Here is a 17,414-nt window from a genome sequence, read left to right as displayed (position 1 = left end):
GGAGGAGAGAGCTCAACAGTGGAGAGGGACGCACTAGGGTTTTGAACAAGTGAAAATGAGTAGGAGGTGAGGTCCCTTGACCTCATGCCCTTGACACTTATATAGGCAATGGCTACTTACAAGTGCCCCTTGGTGGGGTTGGATTTCACATGACACTACGCTAGCTGCTAGTTGAGCCTCTTCTAGGGGGAGATTTGGCCCATATACCTCATGGTCTACCACAACAGTAGTCCCTCAACTACTAGGTTATGGATGGTACACCATTCCCTAATAAATGCTCGTACTACATGAGGCGCAAATAGAACTCAAACCCTGGTCGCGAGGATCACCCTTCATAACCTATGCGTGTGCGCCTCAACTAAAACTCCATCTCAAAAACCTTGATGGCAAAAAGGGCATGGAGAAAAGAGCATGCACATGACTCTAGTCTATACAAGTGCTAACTCAGGAAGCCACTAACTCTAAGTGCCTTGATGTTGATCTCCGTGGTATCTTCATATTTGGGCTTTGACTTTCTTGGCCACTTCTATGACATGGATTGTTAGCTTCGCTTGACACACAGCTCTTTGCCTCTGGGAGCTTCTCAGCGTGTAGATCTTTCCTCTTGGACCTCGTTGTGTAGGTCTTCATCTCTGGTTTGGGACCTTTTCTGTGTGCAGATCTTCATCTTCAGGACCTTCTCGTGTGAGGCTTCATGTGGAGACACACCTTCACTTCATGAATGGGTGTAGTCGTCATAGTTGATGTACTCAAAGTAGTCATAGTTGAAGGTTTCCATGAAGCCTCTAAATCTTCTCTCATGAGCGTCGAGCAGAAGACATCACCCTCTAGAGTGTCAGGTCCTCCCCTAGCTCCTCTTGGCTGGTGCTTGTGACCAAATATTCAGTTGTGCATGTTGTAGTTGACTTAGTCATAGTAGTCATATATAGTAGCATAAGTAGATGTCTAGATAGAAGTTGTCGGTGAGCCCATCGAGATGAAGTGGTCAAGAAAGGTGAAGTAGACCTCGGTGCCGAACGAGTTGATGTAGCCCCTCGAACTAGGCAATGAAGGCAAGTCATCATAAACGTTGATGCCAAAGGTGTCGACAAAGGTTCTTGAGTCGTTATAGTGGCCAAAGATGATAGTGAAGCCCCTTGATGTGTTGGTGAAGACGAGTTGTTGTAGTCATCGAAGATGATGTTGGCGAAACCCCTCATGCCGAGTGTTGGTAGAGGCGAGTCGTTGTCAATGCTGAAGAAGTTGGTGAAGGCCCTCGTGCTGAAGGTGTTGATGAAATGCGTTGTTGGTGTAGATGCTGAAGATATCAGCGAAGCCCCTTGTGCTAAAGTTTTGGCGGAGGCAAGTTGTTGTAGTCACCGAAGATACGTATTGTCGGTGTTGATGTCGGAGATGTCGGAGAAGCCCCTCTGGCTGTTGGCGTCGAAGGTTAGTCATTGTTGTCGCCGAAGATGATGGTGAGGCCCCTCACGTGGAAGTGTTGGCGTGGGTGAGTCGTTGGAGTCACTGAAGTGTGGCGAAGCCCCTCCTACTAAAGTGTTTGCCAGGAGCGATGTTGGGGAGCCCATGAGGTATATTGGCCAAGTCTCCCCCTAGAAGAGGCTGAACTAGTAGCTAGAGCAGTGTCATGTGAAATCCAACCCCACTAAAGAGTCACTTGTATAAGTTGCAGTGGCTCCCACGCATTTCCACTTGTTCAAAAATGTAGTGTGTCCTCTCTCCACCACCGAGCTCTCTCCTCCTCCCTTTCTCTCTCTTATTTCAGAACTATCAGTTCTAACATAATGGACTTGGAAACATATTCTCCTAAATATTCATGTATTTAAGTATTTGTGTTTATAAAATTTTTGTCTAGTTAAATGTTTATGTGCATAATTCATTAATAATTTTCATGTTTTTATAAAACTACAAAATTAATAGCTTTCGCTATAGCTAGCTATAGTTTTTTATAGCTTTTGGAGAAAGTCATCACTAAATATCATAGCCCACTATTTAAAACATTGGTTGTGACATGGTCACGGACCATCGTTGTAGAGGCCTGGTCAAGCAGGCTGGTCGTGGATGCTGATGATATTGACTTCACTGCTCAGTCTGCAGAGGGATTCACCTATTAGAAAATGCACTGCCATCTCCCAGCAATTGGCATCGATGGCGATGATGATACAATCTAGGGCGCATTTAGTTGGCAAAAATTTTTGGTTTTAGCTACTGTAGCATTTTTGTTTGTATTTGGCAATTAGTGTCTAATTATGGACTAATTATGTTCGAAAGTTTCGTCTCGCAATTTCTCACCCAACTGTGTAATTAGTTTTGTTTTTCGTCTACATTTAGTACTCCATACATATGCCGCAAAATTCGATGTGACACTTTAGGATGAAAATTTTTGGAATCTAAACAGGTCCCTACTTCAAAGTCGTGCACAAGTTTAGCGACCAGACTGGATTTCTAGTTAGTATTGATATGCGCAACAAGACACTGAAAGCATTAACTCCTCTTCCTTCACCCACGGACCTCTTCCTTCCCCCATGGATTGAGGCTATCGTCCACGTCCCATCTCTAAGATGCTTTGGCCCCAGGTAATTATATTTCTTCGATCATTCTGAACATGATGGTTATTTGTGTGTTGCTTGCAAATTTGTTTTTGTGTATTATATCTTTGTGAATGAATGCATGTTTATTTGCTCATTGCTTTTCAATTGTGTGAGCATTAATTGCGGAATCCTGTCCCACCTGTTTGGTACCTAGCTTAGGCAATTATTATTTTTTGTATTGTCATGCCTGGGTGGTCGCTCCTCTCCAGGGGACTGCTGCTCTTGCCGCACTCCGGGTGTAGCTTGAGCAGCGGATGGCGACATGGCGTCCACTGGTACGCGTGAGCTGCTGCTCGACACCTTGCATATGTTGTCTCCAAGGTATGCGCTCTGGAACTCCTTATTCTTCCTGCTTATATTCATAGCTACTCCCGGTAATTCTTACTTGCATCATCAACATTGGCGGACCAATTAGACACAAAATCTCATTTAAGTTTCATTTCCTGAGTTTTAACAATACTCCAAACCAGGTCACTGGCTTAGAGGTGCTACATTTACCGCCACTAATCCATTAACCATATAAATATGCTAGCTGCTTCCATTATTGTTGGGATGGAAGCTCTAAGCTATTCATATGTTAGAATTTGATTGATAGGCTTGAACAAAGAAAGAAAAGATAGACTTGGAAGAGAGTGTCCTTAGAGCATCTCCAAGAGTTTGTCAAATTTTACTTGGCAAATCTTGTGATTTGCCAACTCCCAAAATTATATGCCAAGTAAAAAAACAATCCATCTCCAAGAGTTTGGCATTTTTGACTTGGTAAAATAAAAAAACCCGCTAAGCAAACGAAGAGGCCCGCTAAGTGAACGAAGAGCCCCGCTAAGAGAACGAAGAGCCCCGCTAAGAAACGAAGAGCCCGGATGCCAAGCCGTATACGCGCGCGTATATTTGCGCGCGCGGAGGGAAGATTTGCCAAGTTGCTATTGATGCCAAGTTATTTTGCCAAACTGTTGGTGGCTATTTTTTCTTGTTTTGCCAAAATTATATGGATGCCAAGTTGAGATAGCAAACTCTTGGATTGCAGCCCTTTTGTATATCTCCACGCCAGTGCACATAGATTGAAATTTCTACTTATATACAGTAAGTGGGCACGTAACAGAGACATCAAATTTTAGATCATGCCATTATATTATAATATTTAGAGAAATCTCATAATATAAAATGATATTAAATATATAAGTTATAGGCCCTCATTAGGGCCAATGAGGCTAAAATGGAAGTGGTGAATGCAACAATGAAACAACAGAGCTGATGAATGGGCTATCTATACTAGCCCCACGCCAAGCAAGCAAACAACTCCTCATCCTCTTCATGGCCTATGAACAAAGGTATTATTCAACAGCAAAACTGCACAAGCTTTAAGATCTGAAGATTTCCTTTGGTATGACAGCCACCCAAAACCATCACTACCGGAGACCGGCTCTTTGCCGAGTGCCAAGTGGTTTGCCGAGTGTTGTTTTTCGGGCACTCGTCAAAGACGCCTTTGCCGAGTGTTTTTTTTGACACTCGGCAAAGAAGCTCTTTGCCGAGTGTTTTTTTGACACTCGACAAAGAAGCTTCTTTGCCGAGTGTCAAAAAAACACTCGGCAAAGAAGCTTCTTTGCTGAGTGTTTTTTTTACACTTGGCAAAGAAAATTTCAAAGCAAATTTTGAAGTAGTAAATTAATTCAAATGAAAAAGTTTTCAACTAAAAAGTTGTATAACTCATCAAGATGTACAATGTTTGTTTTGGTCTTTTCTTCATATGACAAAGTGAAAGTAAATTTGTTCACAAATCTAACATATCTCTCTTGTAGTTTATGAAACTACAAGAGAGATATATAAGATTTGTGAACAATGTTAGAACGACCATGTCGGATGAACAGATGACTAAACAACCAAAATGAACTTTGTATATCTCGAAAAGTTATGAAACTTTGTAATTGACAACTTTTTGATTTGAAATCATCTTGTCATTCAAAACTGTGTTTGAATTTCAAAATTTTAAAATTCGAACTTTTTAAACGACCTCGGATAGAAAAACAACCAAAATAAACTTTGTAGATCTCGAAAAGTTATGAAACATTGTAGTTGGCAACTTTTTGATTTGAAATCATCTTGTCATGCAAAACTATGTTTGAATTTCAAAAATTTAAAATTCAAACTTTTCAAACGACCTCGGATGGAAAAACAACCAAAATAAACTCTATAGATCTCGAAAAGTTATGAAACATTGTAGTTGGCAACTTTTTGATTTGAAATCATCTTGTCATGCAAAACTGCATTTGAATTTCAAAATTTTGAAATTCAAATTTTGTAAACGACCTCGGATGGAAAAACTTCCTAAACTAAAAATGTAGATCTCGAAAAGTTATGCAACTTTGTAGTTTACAACTTTTTTATTTGAATTCGTTTAGGGCCTCAAACAAGCAATTTACACTCGGTTTAGTATAATATGTTAGGAACTAAAACGGAATCCAAACACAAGTGACAGTGTGGTGTAGTGGTAGAGGAGGTTCGTGCGTAGGGGGAGGTCGCGGGTTAGAATCCCGTTGACCGCGGTGCTGCGAAATTTAGGCAAAAAATGCCGGAGATGGGTTTTCTTTTCCATTTTTTTTCTATTTTTTCCCATTTTTTCGGTTCCAACTTTGCCGAGTGTCGGGCACTCGGCAAAGGCTTTGCCGAGTGCCCGACAAAAAAACACTCGGCAAAGACACCTTTGCCGACCATTTTTTTGTCGAGTGCAGCACTCGGCAAAGCCTTTTGCCGAGTACAAATTGGCCTTTGCCGAGTGCCCCTGGCACTCGACAAAGCCACTGAGTCTGGTAGTGCATGGTCATTCCCAACTAGGTTTCTACCGCAGATTTTGTGCTGCAAGTTGTCACGACGTGCAGAAGAATTTGTATAAGTGCCAATTCTTTCTCCCAGGCAGACTGCAAGTATATGGGAACTATCACCACTCAGTATGTGTTATGGGTCTAGTTATGAAAGTCAAGTCGTCTGCATTGAGTGAAGAGCTTTTGATAGTAGTTCACCTTATCTGTATGTGCACATACTGTGTTTATAACAACTGGTGTCACAATAATAGTTCAATTCATGAAGCCAATGTTCGGTTCTATCAAGCTTTGTCACTTCTTCTTCTTCATGTCAGCAACACTGGAGATCTCAAAAAAAAAAAAACAGTACCTCGACAGGTTTGTCTATTTTCAACATCCTTTCAGTACAATTGGTTTGTTTCCATCTCAGAGGATCACAGTGTTTCAATACTTAATTCCTAGCTTCATGTTTTATTGCAACAAGAGAGATTTTAATGGCAACATGATTTCTACTAATTTTACATCAAAATACAAATATGACCCATTTGTCACAACTGCAATCATGGACATCAGAGAGATCTGATAAGCAAATCATTTGCTTAGGAACTCTTATAAAAGGAATATAATCCTAGCTAAGAGTTACTTAATGTTTACAACATGTTGCTAGCCATAGTCTTTTGATTTTACCTTGAGCCACCGAGCACTGTTGAATATATTAAAGTACAATAATTTTCACGAGATTTCAGCAACTTCATAATTTCCAATTGGCAACGGCTGTTCACTGCTGTATCGCTATGCAAATGGAATTTGATATATTTTTTACTATATCAAATACAAGAAATAAATATGGGCCCAAAGAAACGTCAATACCCTCATATGCTCATTTTTAGAATAAGAATTAGTCATCCACATGGACTGGGATCCTCCACTACGGAATTTCTCCACACGATAGAGGGGGTGGGAGGTGTCTCCTCGTCCTCTGTACCCATGAAAAACTTATGTTAGTTATCTATCTATCTATCTATCTATCTATCTATCTATCTATCTATCTATCTATCTATCTATCTATCTATCTATCTATCTATTATTTTACCTTACTAGGGAATATGACTGTTAAAATTTATGTTACTTTTGTTGCAATGCACGAGCAAGAAATTAGTACATATCAAATTTATCTTGCAAATAACCAGGTGGCGTGCACCATGCACAACAGAGGTGGGCTTGAGTTGTGCCATGGTGGCATGGGTTGGTCTTCTCATGCTTCGTGCCACTCTAGATTGTGAGTTTGTGACCTCTAGGCATGCGAGATACATCGCAGTATAGCATGACAAAGTCTTTGCTTCGGCCTAAGCATGGCCCTTGGCAAGGTGACATATCTCTGTCTCATGCTTGCCCAGATATGACCCTAAAAATATCTTTGCTTGTTTTCTTTTGTCTGCTCATGGTATAAAAATATATTTTGTAGGAACAATTTTTTACTAAAAAATATTATCATAATCCTTTCAAGAATTAGATGAGAGGTATAGTATAGTAAATAAATACTAAAAAGTTACACTATAGCACTGTAGATGTGCTTATGGGTCATTTGTGTCCTGTGCCGATCAAATTTAAGCACAGTCCAAATTATGGGTCCAGTCCAGCTGTGCAGACCATCGTTTCAAGATCCTCAGCAGGCTACATGCTATGCTTATGGATGAAAACGGGATGATAAATTCCCGTACCGATCGACACCGTATACCGCATTAACCGATCGTATACCGTTTTTGCAGGAAAAACAGGAAATGGGAAACTGACACCGTATTTTAGGCAGGAACCGGAACGGAATCAGTTAAGGAATTTTCCCGACCGTATTCACGTTCCCATATTCGGGTAGGAAAATTTCCGACGATATTCCCGTATTTTGTACAACTGCTATTGCAGCCTGCTGTTTGTTGCAGTACTATGTTGTATGCAGGCAGCTCCACTCGTGAGAGAAGGCAGAGTTGAGCAATTCATGGACCCGAGGATTGGCACGCAGTACCCACCTGGCCGAGCTCTCAAGGTCTTCTACCCTACTACCCTCTACCTATTCACTTTGTTCTCGCACAGCCACAACAGTATGAATTATGACGGGTTGCATCCATGATGCCTGATCGGATCGATACTAACTGCTGCCAATGGTTTCTGCATGCCCTGCAGCTGGCGAGGATAGCGATGTGCTGCTTGCAAGAGAACCCATAGTCCCGGCCATCCATGGGCGACGTTGCCCAAACGATCAGCTGCCACATCGTTTCATCGGAGACCAGCATGGCCATGTAGGCTAGGCTAGCGCTGGAGGGGCTTTGACGGCGGTGAGGGGCGACAGTAGTGCCGGGCGCCAAGATGCTGGCGACGCTGGGAGTTAGACTCTTGGAGTTACCGTTTCCCGATCGTAATCGACCGTTCAAAATATTCCGTTCCCGATATCCCATAATACCAGTTTCGTTTTCCTGTCCAGCCTTCCGTTCCCATTTCCGGTAAAAAAAATACAGGAGCGGGAATAGTTAAGACATTTTCCCGACCATTCCCGACCATTTTCATCTCTAGCTATGCTCATACTGTGCCAACATGGTCAATATCTTTTTTTAGAATGTTATACAGTATAACGTAGACGTCCATAACACACACTTACAATTACTCATATGAATATACGTACGTAAACCCTATCTCTATAAGTATCTCCGAAGGACTGGATCAGCAGATCTTAAAATTCACGAAGTTATCACAGATGCCTCGACGTCGACGAGGACGTTGTCTACCGTACCATGCTTTGAGCTGTAATGAAAGACCGTGCTACGGCCCAACGTACGTTACGTACCTGTACGTGACAGATGCTCTATCGCTCCTGTCCACCGCAGAAGGAACAGCCTGATAGCTGCATTGTTGTCTTAGACTCACGTCACGTTGACATGCAGCTTACGACAGCATGCGGGTAGCGTCGGCGTGGCGGCCTGCGTACCACAAACATCTGCAACTCCGATCTGAATGTCGATAGCTGCCTCCTGTCCGATAGAGAGAAGGAAAGATTAGTGAGTCGCAGTCCCAGCACGTTCTAATTGCTTGTTACTCTATCAGCATCAGCAGCCAAGGAGGAAGAAGGTGTAGGAAGCAGGACGACAGCAGGATGTTCCGAGCCCTGCAACTCATCCTCAGGAAGAAGGGAGGAGCTCTCGGGCCAGCCGCCTCGCCCGGATTCGTCAATGGCTTCTCCTCAGCTCCCAACTCTCAGAGGTACGTAGGGTTCGGTTCTATTTTTGTGCACAGCACAAGCACACATCGGAGATGCATCATGCATGCAGGACATCAGCGGGTGGAGCACCTTACCTTGGGTGTCGAATGCGGATCCATCCAACTGCTTTAAAATGTATACGATGTAGGTTAGCTGGAAAGGTGGCAGTCATTACCGGCGCCGCGAGCGGCATCGGGAAGGCCACCGCCGCCGAGTTCGTCAGGAACGGTGCACGGGTCATCATCGCCGACGTGCAGGACGACCTCGGCCGCGCCGTCGCCGCGGAGCTGGGCCCGGACGCCGCGTGCTACACCCGCTGCGACGTCACCGACGAGGCGCAGGTCGCCGCGGCCGTCGACCTCGCCGTCGGCCTCCACGGCCGCCTCGACGTCATGTTCAACAACGCCGGCGTCTTCGGCGACGTGACGCCGACAACGCTGGGCTCCATCGACCTCGACGACTTCGACCGCGTCATGGCCGTCAACGCCCGGGGCGTGCTCGCAGGCGTCAAGCACGCCGCGCGCGTCATGCTCCCGCGCCGCAGCGGCAGCATCATCTGCACCGCCAGTACCACTTCCTTGTTGGGTGGCATACTTCCACCCGCGTACACCGTCTCCAAGGCGGCGGTCGTCGGCCTCGTCCGCGCCGTGGCCGCGGAGGTGGCGCGCTCCGGCGTGCGCGTCAACGCCATCTCTCCGCACGCCATCCCGACGCCGCTATCGATGGCCGCCGTAGCACAGTTGTTCCCCGAGAGGAGCGTCGAGGAGCATAGGCGGATCGTCGAGAAGGACTACAACGAGATGGTCGGGCCGGTGCTGGAGGAGGATGACGTCGCAAGAGCGGCGCTGTACCTGGCGTCCGACGAGGCTAAGTACGTGAACGGTCACAACCTGCTCGTCGACGGCGGGTACACGGTGAGCAAGGCACCCAACATAACGGCGGCGCCAGGACAGTGAGGAATCAGCAACTCAGCATCAAGCGTACGTCAATGGTTGTCTTTAATTCTGAACGTGACTAAATGCAGACTAAATAATGAACGACTACATATTTAATATCTGTACGGAGATATGAAAGCTATACTTCGTTATCACAGGAATTAAGTATTGCATGTACTTTGCCTCTGAACAATATTATCAATTTATCACTTCTCTAACACTTTAGATCCTTGATTTTTTTATTATTTAGACAACATGTAATTTTTAGTCTGCTGCTCCCAAGCATTCTTCTTGCAATACTTAATTATGGCTTGATCTTTTTACTTTAAGGTTAGTAACAAACATCCACTCCTTTGATTTTGTTGCTTAATTAGCTTCGTTTTAATGGCTACATTGCTTGATTTTCATTCTAGTTCTTTCTCTATTCTAGAGAGCACTTTTCTAATTGGACATTTGTGCAAGGCTCAAATTATGGTGAATCCATCATTCAAACGGTTGGTGTCTATGAACACATTTAAATTCTTAGCTAATTATTCCATGGTGGTCAAGATCATCATTGTTAGTATGTGATGCTATAATTAGTTCTTAGAAGTAGAGTAGAATAGATGTTCTTCATTATTGTGCAATAATTGTTTTTTACTACGATTTTTAATTTATAGGGCTAGGGCTATCAATTTCAATTTTCAATAATTAGTGTACAATAATATTTTCCAAAAATGGTACTGTTGGGTTCATAAACCCGGGGTCTCTTATGGACCGGCTTCCCAATAAAGGCTCGGCCCAACAGACAACATTGCGAGCAACGCACAACTCATGGGTCAACCTAGATACCTAGATGATAGGCCGGAAAGAAGATCCAATCTCAGACCGGATGGCCTGGCCAAGGAGGAACGTCGCCCGCTTCCGACTCCGGCCCACCTCTTCGACTAGAGCGCTCGCTTTGATCTCCAGCCTGCTTCCGAACGGACTCTCCGATCGGAAGGCCTGGCCAAACATCACTTTCGACTCGACCCGTGTCTCCGACCGAGGATACGCCGAACCCCTGCTTACAAGCTCCTTTCCAACTGGCGCAGCCAGTGCCGACTGGGGCCAACCGACCGGGGATGCCCGCTCGGTAATGACTAGGAAACGGATGGAGAAAGTAAGGCAGGGCGCACAAGTCAAACCACAATACCAGGGACCATACCCTGTGCACCTGCCAGATAGTACCCTGCGACCCTCCTGGCACGACAGAACTCAAGCAGTGTTGTAGGCGCTGACATTTTTCCCTACAGTGTTGTGGGCGCCATTAACTCCCATACCAGACAAATATGGTAGGGCTCCCCCCACATGCCTCTGGGCATCGACAGTGTTGTGGGTGCCCGCATTTACCGTACCAGAGGAACAAGGAACATGGTAAAATCCCTTAAAATGCCTCCGGGTATCAATAGTGTGGTAGGCGTCGACGTCTACCATACCCAAAGAAGACAACACAACCTCCCATGTGCATATGACGTTCAACAGTATTGTGGGCGCCTACCATCATCCTGTACCCACCGGCGTGGGCAACAAGTCTTAGTAGCATACGCACTATCTCCCTCTCACTTGTAAGGCCATCCCCTTCATCTATAAAAGGGGACGCGCTCTCTCCAACACAACTCAGATCCATTTAGATCGGTCAAGTTCACTTAGCACATAGCGGAGCTCATGTCACTCTCCGCCCCTCTGACCAGAGTTCAACCGGATCTCTCATACCCCCATCTTTCTCCTTCTCGTTTGTAACCCCACTGCAAACTTCGAGCACCTGGGCTCGGGAATAAAGTCACTGACCGACTCAAACTGGACGTAGGGCACGTTGCCTGAACCAATATAAATCCTATGTCATTGAGTGCTAGGCCACCTCCAATCATAACGTACAGCAAAACTACAAATATTTACGTGTTGGTCACTTTCTGCACCGACAGGTACTTTTGAGCTACAATTGTTGTTCATGAAGCTCGATTTCTTATTAATTCTTTGTAATTACTATCTCAGTATTTTTTGGGCAGAGATGGATCGAGAGTGGATGCATCTTTCCCGAATGGACAAGCGGTACATGCATGGCGTCAGCCAGTTTATCACTGATGCCAAAGCCCATGCTAGGAATGGGAACCCTATCTTCTGCCCATGCAAAGATCACAAGAATGAAAGGAACTTTTGTCAAATTGAGTCTATACGATCGCACTTGATTACCAGGGGGTTCATGCCAATCTATACGATATGAACTATGCATGGTGAGGTTGGTGTGAATGTTCTGCAGGAAAATGATGATGATGTGGACATGCCTGACGTAGCCATCCATGATGCTGACGAGGAACCCGGTGTCAATACGGAACCTATGGCTATAGTTAATAATGTGTTTAGGAACACGCTAGCTGACGACACCGAGGATAACGATTGCATTTCTCAGCTGCTATGTAATGTAGAAACTAGATGTCTTAGTGAAAGACATCTGAGAAAGCTAGAGAAAATGAGACATGATGGCAAAACACCATTGTATAGGAATTGTCCAATGAGCAAACTAGAAGCCGACATCACGCTGTTAGAGTTCAAATTGACAAACGGATTGAGCGATAAAGGCTTCGATCAGTTGTTAGGTATAATAAGGAAAATGCTCCCAGAAAAAAACAAATTGCTAGAAAAGACATACTTGGCCAAGCAAATGATTTGCCCCATCGGCCTCAAGGTTGAAAAAATTCACGCATGTTCCAATGATTGCATATTGTACCGTGGATAAAAATACAAAGACTTGGACAAGTGCCCCAAGTGTGAAGCTCCTCGGTATAAGGAAGGGCCGTCAGATGAGGGTACTAAGACCAGAGGAGGTCCCATAAAGGTCGTTTGGTAGTTCCCTATAGCTCCCCGAGTGCATAGGCTGTTTGCATGTGCAAAGTCAGCCAAGCTGTTGCGCTGGCATGGCGAAGAGCGTAAGAAAGATACAATGATGAGGCACCCCGCCGATGGGTATGACTGGAGGACTATCAATACTATGTTCCATAAGGACATCGGTGGAGAGGTAAGGCACCTTTGGTTTGCTTTGAGCACAGATGGGATTAATCCTTTCGACCAGGTTAGAAGCAATCATAGCACCAGGCCAATGATGCTCTGTATATACAACCTTCCACCTTGGGTCTATATGAAGCGGTCGTACATCCAGATGCCACTACTGATCCAAGGGCCAAGATAACCTAGGAATGACATTGATGTGTTTCTGGAACTAGTGATCAATGAACTAGTGGAGATGTTTGAAAAGGGTGTGCCGGATGTTTGGGACGAGTACAAAAAGGAACATGTCATGATCAAGGGAGTACTTATCGCTACGATCACCGACCTACTAGGTTGAGGTTCATTGTCCGGAGAGAAGATAAAAGGCTATACTGGATGTGTCGAGTGCTTGGATGACACCGATGCGGTAAATCTACCAAATAACTAAAAGATAGTTTATATGGGACACCGTAGGTTCCTACCTAAGGATCACCCTTACCGCAGGAACATAAAAGATTTCAATGGTACTATTGAGAAACGCTTAACTCCAAAATATCAAGATGGGCCTGCGATACTTCAAGAACTCAACAAACTGGAGGTTGTCCTTGGGAAGGGGGACAATGCAGTAGCAGCGCCTGATGGGAGCGTTTGGAAGAAAAAAATTAGTTTTCTGAAAACTACCTTACTGGCCATTTTTGAGTGTATGCCACTGTCTTGATCTCATGCACATCACTAAAAACGTGTGCGCTAACACTCTTAACACCTTGATGGACACCGGGGGGACATCGAAGGATTCACTAGCCACACGCCTGGACATGCAACACTAGGGAATCTGGAAGGAGCTGCATCCCATGGAGCTAGAGAATGGCTAGTTCGAACTTCCGGTTGCGTCATGGACATTGAAGAAGGAAGAAAAGCGTGCGCTTATTTCTTTCTTTAATGAACTCAAAGTCCCGATGGGCTACTGTGCGAACCTGAAGACGCTAGTGAACATGAGAGAACTCAAGTTCAACTATGGCCCTATGAAGGTCCATGACTGTCATGTCATTATGACTCAGCTGCTCCCTATTGCCCTGCGTGGTATCCTCCCCCCAAAGGTTCGCGCCCTAATCATAAAGCTTTGCTCGTTCTTCAACGTGATCTCAAAAAAGGTCATTGATGTGTCCATGCTAGAGCAGCTGCAGCGGGACATAGCCGAAACTCTCGTTAGGCTTGAGTTGCATTTCCCGCCGACTTACTTTGATATCTCATTGTATCTGCTCATTCATCTTATTGATCAAATTAGAGCCCTTGGCCCAATGTACCTGCATCAGATGTTCCCTTTTGAAAGATTGATGAAAGTTTTCAGGAGGTATGTTAGGAACAGATTTAGTCTAGAAGGGGGCATGGTTGAAGGATGGTCAACGGAGGAGGCCATTGAGTTCTGCACATATTATCTGGACATCAAAAGGGTCGGAGTTCTAGAATCTCATCACGAGGGAAGACTATGTGGCAAATGAACGATCGGGGAGAAATCTATTACAGTAGACGACCCTATTTCTTTCCAAACTTGATGGAAGGAAAATTTACAGCACACATCTCGAAGGAAGATTGTATTAGTTTCTTTAATCTCTGTGCCTCACTGCCTCGATTTTTGTTGAAGTCTGAATTTGAAAGGCAAACACAGAATCGGTACGCTACAACAAGAGCCGATGAAATACACAATGAAGATTTAAGGAAGATACAGAAGTTCGTCAAAGACAACCCCAAATTAACCATGAAAGAGGCCGTGAACATCTATTATGATGTACAAGGGACGGGAACACTGATAATGAAGTATGAAAGGGACAATCTTTTGGTTCCCGATCATAAGTATAAAAATTTGACAACATATATGCGCCAGTTGCATGAATATTACATGGCTCAAACAATAGAGACGGAGGACTTTGGTTTTGAGGTTATTATCCATTCGCCACATGTTTTTAATTATCCTAAAGAAGAGAAGTTCGATGTTGAGTGGGAGTGCTTGTTCCAGCTATACCAGAAATGCTCTCTTGATACACAAATGTTGATGTTGTGGACTATGTAAGTACCTACACGCATGATATTATAATTAACTACTCTCTCGGGACACAAATTGTTAACTTTTGAGCACTTCCCATGATTTTATGTAGGTGTAGAGCAAAATTTTGCATTCTAAAAAGCAAATGGGATAACATAGGCTTCTTGGACCCCTTGCAAGTCAATGAGAAGACATGTCTAGGCCTCCATGGATGTGACGTGGAAGACATGAAATAGAGATTGATTGCTGTTTTCGATGAATTCAAGATGAAGAACAAAACCCACATACTTCTAGCCTACAACTACGAGTATGTGTTCTTGGCTTTTAATTTTATGCTTATTTTTTTGTTAAGATTATTCGATAATTAGGATTCTGTGATTGCAGCCACCATTTCGTCTTCATTTGTGTTAATCTTACCAAAAATCTGATCGAGGTGTGGGACTCGAAGAAAAAACCATTTCATCATCTGGATGCACTGGTGGCAGTGCTGAATTAGTAAGCGATCCTAATAACATATTATTTTCTAATCACACATACCGCTTTCTAACGTTTCTTCTTTTAATGCTGCTCAGTGTCCGAAGAAGACATATCGGTGGGACGTAGGTCCCATTCAAGGTTGTCGAAATGGAGGGGAAGTACCTAAAACAGCCAGCGGGAAACAATGAATGCGGGTTTTATGTAATGTGGGCAATGCTTCGCTACATCGGTGGGAAATAGGAAAAAGCTGATAAGTTGGTGTGTATAATCCCCATTTCATTTATGTCTATTAATCATTCAACAATATGATTTACTGATTCATCTTTGGATATCATGTTTTTTGAACGACAGCGCAAGAAATATAACCACGAAAGGCTGTTAGACATGGAGATCGTCGCGCTGCAATCGAAGCTGGCAAAATTCATCTTAGCCGAGGTATTGGAAAAAGATGAAGTATTTTCCATTGCACAATCGGTGAAGTTCAAGGACCAGTATGGTCCAGAGCGGCTCGCCAGATTATTGTAAGAAGTCCAAGAAGCATTGCACAATCTGTGAAGTCTAAGAACATTTCTTTTTTATTTTGAGGGATTGAGATCTTAATAAGAACATTTGAACTATAACCATAACATTTGTAATGTTTAATATTGATAGACCTATCGTCTACGTAATGTAACGTATATAAAGCGAAACCCGATTCCACAAAAAATATAAATTAAAATAAATTATAAAATAATAAAATGCAAACGTGACATCACTGTCAGTTAGTAGAAAACTGACAGTGTTGTCATAAACATCACTGCCGGTTAGCAACAAACCGGCAGTGATGTCACTATCGGCTGGAGCCACAAACCAGCAGCGTTGGCTTAGCCATCACTGCCGGTTCTTGTCACAAACCGACAGTGATTCTTACGGCAACACTATCGGTTGAAACACAAACCGATAATGTTGGTGGAACTGAACTCTACCGGGTGGTCTTATGAATCGATAGTATTGGTGGAACTAAACTCTACCGGTTGTGTAAAGAATTGGCAGTGAAGTTGAAGAACACTGCCGGTTTATAGGAACTGACAGTGATAGCTTACCCTCATCACTGCCGGCAGTGATGGAGTATTTTGAACCGGCAGTGAAGTGCTATTTTGACGTAGTGCATCCTAATTCGATTCCCATGAGCTTAGATCACCCAAGTATGGCTAGACGCTTAGCTAGGATGGCTCTAAACCGATGGGTACAACCCGTATTTATAGGACCACACGCAACCGTTAGCGCGAGAGCTCCGCTCCACTCAACACAATATGGGATGGCAAAAACGATGCCTACACATAAGCCTAAGTCTTAAAGATTCCCTAGGGCACGCATAGCTCGTAGCATGGCAAGCAGGTTAGACAAGACCACATGTCACAAACAGAATCACCAAGCCCCTGGCACACACAAACCGGCCTGACTAGTCAAGGCGAAGGCCAAAGGCACCTCAGAAAGGCTGACGACTGACACACACGTGCACTATGCCCCTAGGTACAGTCGACTAGGCAGTACACAATGGCTACCTCCCGCACTGTCAGGATCAACATCCTTTTAAGTGAGTGCCCAATATGATAGTCCACTAGGGACTATTATACTGAATACATCCCTTAATCGGTCATCCTGGTACATCCCCCGTAAGATGTGCTAGTGCCAGCCTTGATCCAGGATCAGCCCAAGAGAGAGAGAGAGAGAGAGAGAGAGAGAGAGAGAGAGAGAGAGAGAGTACATCACAACCATGCTTAGGTTACATCACACATTCCAAGTACTTAAGTTTAAAAACCATACTTCACAAACTTAGTTCATCACACAAGGTCACACATCACATGTCTACATCAAAGTCTAGCGGTAGTCTTTCAACATAATATAGTTTTATGATAACTGATGCATGGGTGTGCCACATCCACACATCTACGGGACATGGACTCCTTCACCACTCCTGATCTGCCTAGGACTCGAGAGCATAGATGAAACCATGTAGGGGAACTACTTCACCTGCAAAACTTGAAATCATACAGGGTGAATACTTAATTGTACTCTACAGGACTTACCCAATATAATAAACACGGATTATGCATTTGGATAGTAGCAAGGAATACTTGGTTTTGCATAAAGGAATTTGAATCATAAATAACAAGTGAATCCTAAGACTTAGCATTCACAAGCATAGCATAGGTAATGAATCAAGCAATTAGCAAGTGGAGCTCGATCTTTCATGAGTCATGAATTCCAAAATCAACACTAGTCCATAACTAGAAGTTTGAACTTATTGCTTTCAAATAAACACTCTATAGAGGGGTATAAGTT

The 17,414-nt window shown here is 43.9% G+C and overlaps 1 protein-coding gene across 2 annotated transcripts; it reads left to right on the top strand.

The window, feature by feature from the left end:
- The first annotated feature begins 8,456 nt into the window (after positions 1 to 8,456).
- Positions 8,457 to 15,704, top strand: LOC136539066 (momilactone A synthase-like). 2 transcript variants are annotated; one of them, XM_066530995.1, is made up of 6 exons: positions 8,457 to 8,635; positions 8,782 to 10,062; positions 14,725 to 14,919; positions 14,997 to 15,107; positions 15,185 to 15,347; positions 15,441 to 15,704. In XM_066530995.1, exons 1-2 carry the CDS (start codon positions 8,529 to 8,531, stop codon positions 9,587 to 9,589), a joined length of 915 nt encoding a protein of 304 aa, XP_066387092.1. In that variant the 5' UTR covers positions 8,457 to 8,528; the 3' UTR covers positions 9,590 to 10,062; positions 14,725 to 14,919; positions 14,997 to 15,107; positions 15,185 to 15,347; positions 15,441 to 15,704. The 2 variants fall into 2 exon arrangements, with proteins under 2 accessions (XP_066387092.1, XP_066387091.1); XM_066530994.1 differs by having other exon boundaries at positions 8,474 to 8,635; positions 14,804 to 14,919.
- Positions 15,705 to 17,414: the final 1,710 nt, after the last annotated feature.

Source organism: Miscanthus floridulus, chromosome 2 (assembly GCF_019320115.1).
Source record: "Miscanthus floridulus cultivar M001 chromosome 2, ASM1932011v1, whole genome shotgun sequence".
NCBI classification, from domain to species: Eukaryota; Viridiplantae; Streptophyta; class Magnoliopsida; order Poales; family Poaceae; genus Miscanthus; species Miscanthus floridulus.
The sequence above is the reverse complement of the archived record's forward strand: the minus strand, read 5'-3'. Positions and strand labels throughout refer to the sequence as shown.